Source organism: Myotis davidii, unplaced genomic scaffold, assembly GCF_000327345.1.
Source record: "Myotis davidii unplaced genomic scaffold, ASM32734v1 scaffold88, whole genome shotgun sequence".
In the NCBI taxonomy this organism is placed as follows: domain Eukaryota; kingdom Metazoa; phylum Chordata; class Mammalia; order Chiroptera; family Vespertilionidae; genus Myotis; species Myotis davidii.
In genome coordinates this window covers 4402333-4407914 of record NW_006300377.1, presented here as the reverse complement: position 1 = coordinate 4407914, position 5582 = coordinate 4402333, and the positions used below count along the sequence as shown (strand labels likewise).

The 5582-nt window shown below is 44.3% G+C and overlaps 1 protein-coding gene across 1 annotated transcript in view; it reads right to left on the bottom strand.

The window, feature by feature from the left end:
• The window catches only part of CSMD2 (CUB and Sushi multiple domains 2), a 495158-nt gene extending 490476 nt beyond the window's left edge, over positions 1 to 4682 (bottom strand). The window contains exons 1-2 of the mRNA XM_015572780.1: positions 4673 to 4682; positions 3761 to 3977 (exon numbers count right to left, since the gene is read on the bottom strand). Of these exons, the coding sequence (XP_015428266.1) occupies positions 3761 to 3977; positions 4673 to 4682 (227 nt within the window). The remainder of the gene's footprint in view (positions 1 to 3760; positions 3978 to 4672) is intronic.
• Positions 4683 to 5582: the final 900 nt, after the last annotated feature.

Below are 5582 nucleotides of genomic sequence, written 5' to 3'. Positions count from 1 at the left end.
CCTTTTTCTCTAAATAAAAAGTAATACAGTCTAAAATGTGTTCTGAAGTAACTTTAACTACTAGAATAAAAATCACAGAAAAGACAAAGAAAACTTACACTTGAAGACAGAAAAGGAAAGGACATAAGAAAGCTAAAAAGCACAAAGCATTAACTATTATACAATTACACAAAAGAGCAAGTATATCAGTTAGCACAAAAAAATATGAGTGAAATAAACTTTCCAGTTAAAGAATAAAGACTCTCAGGAAAGATTTAAAAATAAAAATCCAATTACATCTTGTACTAAGAAATACACCTAAAACAATGACATAGAAATATTAAAAATAAAGAAAAGTGGCAAACAGGGACTCAAAAAATGCAAAACTAAAAGAAAATAAAGGCGGTAATATTATTATAAAAGTAGAAGTAAAGGCAAAAAACCTTTGGGGATAAACATAATTTTTATATTGAAAAATATATATAATTTGCTCTGAAGATCTAATGCTAAAAATACATGCTGAAGAGTACACACCACAAAAATATATAAAATAAAACTTAGAAATAAAAGGATGAATTGACAAAAACAATAGTGAAAATGTAAAATCAACACACTGCTTGTCCTTGACAAATATCATCTAGACCAGCGGTTCTCAACCTGTGGGTTGCAACCCTTTGGCGGTCGAATGACCCTTTCCCAGGGGTTGCCTAAAACCATCCTGCATATCAGATATTTACATTACGATTCATAACAGTAGCAAAATTACAGTTATGAAGTAGCAACAAAAATAATTTTATGGTTGGGTCACAACATGAGGAACTGTATTTAAAGGGCCAGAAGGTTGAGAACCACTGATCTAGACAATAAAGAAGATATTAGAAAAAATAAATAATACTAAAATGTTTTACCCTTCAACCAAAGAATCTACAGTTTTTTCAAATATTCATAGAACATTTACATAAAAATGATCTTATACTGTGAAAATAAAAGCAACAAATTCTCCAAAGTAGAAATCATAATTCGATTAAAATACAATTCAACTGAATAGCAATTTTTTAAGTATAAAAAAGTTTACTGGAAAGTTTTAGGAAAAATCTCTAGAGTCAAGGAAGGAACAAAACTGCAATTAGAGATTCTTTCTACAATAATGACTATCCATCAAAATTCATGGGATATTGTCAAAGTTGTACTTAGGGGAAAATGTTTCTTAATGTTTTGATTACCACAGGAAATAATGGAAGTAATTCAATTCACAAAACCAGCAAAAGAGCAATATCAGCCTAAGGTGAGTGAGAGAAAAGAATGAATAAAGATAAAAACAGAAATCAATAAGTTAGATAAAAGGGAAAGAATAAAATTGATAGCCCTAGAATTAGAACTTTGAAAAGACCCATAAAACAGGCAAACTTCGGCAAGACGAACTGAGTAAAAAGAAAAACACAAATGCACAGGAGCAGGTGCAAGACAGGGGGTGTGATCCCAGGTACTGCGGGGATAGGAACGTTTCCAGGGGGAACTATATGTAATTCTACACGGCTACCCTTGACAATCTCCATAAAATAGATGACTTCCTAGACAAGGATACATAGAGAAACTGACTCCTCAGTAAAAAGAAAGTCTGAGTAGAATAATAACCATGCGAGAGCATAAAAGAATTCACAAAGATCAAAGGGTCCCCACCAAACACACTTGCTATCCCCCCTGCAGACCCAAAGGAGTGTCGTTCCAAACCCTTCATGGAGCACATTTTTCATGTTGTTTGGATGGTCCCCCTCTGTGGTCATCTCCCCTCCGAGGGTCCTCCGAGGTGTGGGCGCCTCTGCTCCAGGGGTACCGAGAGGCAGAGCTTTCTCTCCAGCCTCCCCCTCGGCTGAGCCTGAATGCCCTGGGCTACTTCTGAAATAAACTGACATGAGCAGATCAGGAAGGTGACACAGAGGAACTCAAGCAAGGATGACCCAGTGAAGGTACAAACCCTGGGAGCTGCCGCTTCCTCAAACATGGCTGGTTGGCCAGCATGGGCTAAGCGGGGGCCAGGAACACAATCCAGGGCCCTCCCCTGCCAGGACCACCTCCCAAGGTCATGAAACCCCCACCTTCCAGGCGAGAGCAATCCCCACCTCTGGTGAGTCTTCTAATACTTCACTCAGAGCCAGCAAACCCAAACGTCAGGAAACAGAGGTCTGACTACATGTGTGTGGACCCTGCTTTAAAAGAAAGGAAAGCTGGAATAACCCCAGTAGGCAGAGCTGGAAAGTTTGCCTGCAGGGTCCATACCCCAAGCAAGCAGCCCATTAGCCTAATTGGACGTTTTATCTTTCAACATTCATTCAACATTCACCACCAGTCAATGCAGGTGCCCTACATTGTGTCACCTAAGGTCAACATCTAATGTGAGGACTCCCTCCCCTGCAACCTCATCCAGTCTCATGGTCTTAAGCACTACCTAGCACCGATTACCTTGAACTCTAAACTCACTATTCAAGCCCATTCCTGTCTCTCATTAGCATGTAACCTCTGTGAAGACAGTGGCTTTGTTTTGCTAACAGCTATATTCCCAGCACCCAGGTCAGTGTCTGGCACATAACATGTGCTCATGAAATATTTGTGGAATGAATAAGGGCAGGGAGGACTCCAGTCCCTTCATCCAAGTTGCACTGAACACCTACTGTGTGCCAAATCCTGCTGAGCCCAAGGGAGATGAAAAAGACCAGTCTGGTCTAAAACAAACTACTCATCCATGGAGCCCCAGACACCCCAACCTCTGCTGCAGGCTTGGCAGTCTCACTTCTGCACTGCCCAGAGAGGGCAGGTTGCCAGAGAGAAGAGGGCTGGGGGGGCATTGCAAATACTGTCTGTAATCCTGCTCCAGGCATCTTCAACAAAGCCTTGAGGTTAAGGACTTGGCAAGGACCCCTCATTAATTAGCACCCCGAGTTCCCCAGGACCTGGCTGGTTGGCTGGTAAGCCATTAACCCTATGGCTTCTTGGGGAGCCCAAAGCCTGGCAGGCAGGACCAGGACAAGGCCTGCAATGAAGCAGGGCAGACTACCATCAATCAAACCTCAGAGTGGCAACTCTGGAGCCCTTACAGCTGCCCCAGGAAAGTCTTCCCTTTCTGCAGAGGCTGTAGCTTCCATCCCTGTCTCCCTCCTCCATGTGAACCCCCTGCTTGGGAGGCAGCTCAGGGTTACAGGAAAACAGTCTTGCCTTCTCCATGGTTTTCTCTTCCATCGCCTGCAATGGGGTTTGAGAGAGTGGGATCTTCCCCAAATTTCTGATTCTATACCCATAGCCACGACCACAAGGTTTGTGGCCAAGGCAAAATGCAAAGCAATTTCCAACAAAGTACTAATGGTTTTCAAGTAGAGGATACAAGACACAGCCACTATTATTAGCCTTCAACTCATATCTGCACGGTCCAAGGGGGGAAAATTAATTTCTGTGTGTGCAAATAATATACACCAACAGATATTCATATATACACCATACACACCCAAAATCTGGTTTCAAGAGAAAAACTTGAATTTCTCTATAACCCTTTTATGTCTTCTGTCAAGTCTTCCCAAATATCCAACTCATCAACCCTGTCCATTGAGCACTTCTAAACAGGAGAAAAAAACTGGAAAATATAAAGAAACCCAAGGAGTTGAGGGCAGGCCTCATTAAAAGAGAGGGTCTTTGCTGACTGACCGTAAACCTTCCACCCAAGTGGGTTCCTCCTCTCAGCAAGCTTGGCCCAGGGCCCAGCTACGTGCTGTGGGGAAGAGACGGGTGGTACCTGGTTCGCAGGTTCTCTGGCTGTGGTGGGCCATCAAACACCGACAGGACATCGAAGTCCTCCTCCAGGGCGAAGGACTGGAAGACGAGCTGGATCCGGTGCTGGTCCTCTGCGGTGATGGTCCACGTGCAGTTCGCGTAATTGGGGTAGCCGTATGGGAACCCTGGGCTCTCAACTGTCCCATTGGGACCCTGCAGTTGGAACGTGCAGTTCTGGCCTGGGAGAGAGAAAGGGAGCAGTTCAGTGTGGCCTGGAGAACTCCTAGAAGCTTCCAGAGAGACAGGAGCACTGTGTTAGAGAATCATGAACCCACTTTTCCAAGTGCGTCCTCGATGCCAGCCCCACGCTTGTCACGGGGTGGGCGGGTGGCTGACACTGAGTGTGAACCTGTTATGCCGCGCACTGTCCAGGTGGTACAATGAGCATCACTGTGACCAAGCCTGAGAACAAGTGTGAGGTGGGACACTAAGGCTCAGAAAGAGTGGACAATGAAAGGGCAACCAGACTAGGCAGCACGTGGACTTCCCCTTTACATTAGATGCCAGAGTGAGGATTCCAACCTTCTGCACCTTCCACAGCCTCCTAACTCTGCAGGCCCCTCATCTCACCTTCTATCTTCTCTCTCTTCTCACTCTCCATAGAAAATAAAAGCCATCAGTGGGGATCCCCTATCTTCCCAATTCCAAACCCATCTAGCCTGCCCTACGCTGTCTTCCCTCTTCCAAGAGAGGAACCACTTCTCCTTCAGTCTTACCATTAAGACAAAAAATGGGGTTCTATGGAAAGTAAGTTCACAGAGTGATCTGATCATAAATTCTTAAATGGACAGGTTACCTTGGGTAGTCTTGCCCCAGGCCTGTAACCTCTTTAATAAAAGGTTTATCTTTGCCTGAAGCAAGGCTTGTCCATTACCTCTGTGCATCTTGGTTAACAGGCCTTTGAAATGCCTCTTTTCAGACCCCTCAGAAGAAAAACCACCCTCAAGAGAACGCATATTCTCATTAGCCTATAATCCCATTCCGGCCTGCTTTCTCCTGCCTTCACGCTTTCATATAATCTTCCTTACTTCCCTCCGTAATTCCAAATGCATGAAAGAAGATGCAAACTGTTTTCTAAGTCTGTTGAGATCTTGCTTCCAGGCATATCCTCTGGCTCAAATAAACTTTTGAAAAAATTATCTACAGGTTTGGATGTTCTCATATTGACAACATAATCCTTCCATGTGCTCTTTGGATCCCATCCCACCCTCCACTTCACGAACCTTATATATGCTTCTGTCTACCGTAGGATATACATGTTTAAGCATTTCCTCTCCACTGGAACCTTCCCATTTTAAATGTGCTCAAGATTCTATCATTAAGAAAACAATTCCCACTCTACTCCTCATTTCCCACCAGCCTTATCTCTGTCTTCCCCTTCACAGCCAAATTTCTAGAAAACACACCTTTTTACAAGCTTTGTCTCCATTTCCTTACTTCCCACTCACTCTCCAGCCCTCACTTCTGCCTTCTGGTTCCAAACAGGTGTACTGAGGTCACTGAAGGGTCCAGTGGGTCTCTTCAGTCCTCATTTAATAGAGTTCTCTCTCAGCTGCCTCTAACAGTGTTGCTCACATACACCCTCCTTCTGAAAACAGTCCTCCCAGGCCAGAGTCTCAGACTTCACTGTGTGTGCGCACAATGCCTGGGGGCCAGGCTGAAATATAGATTCTGAACCACAGCATCTGGGTGGGGCCGGAGTGTCTGCTCCTCTAAGTCGCTCTCTGGTGAGGCTGTGATGCTGCTCAGGAAGCCCCTCATTGCTGCACAGTCCGGCCCCTAGT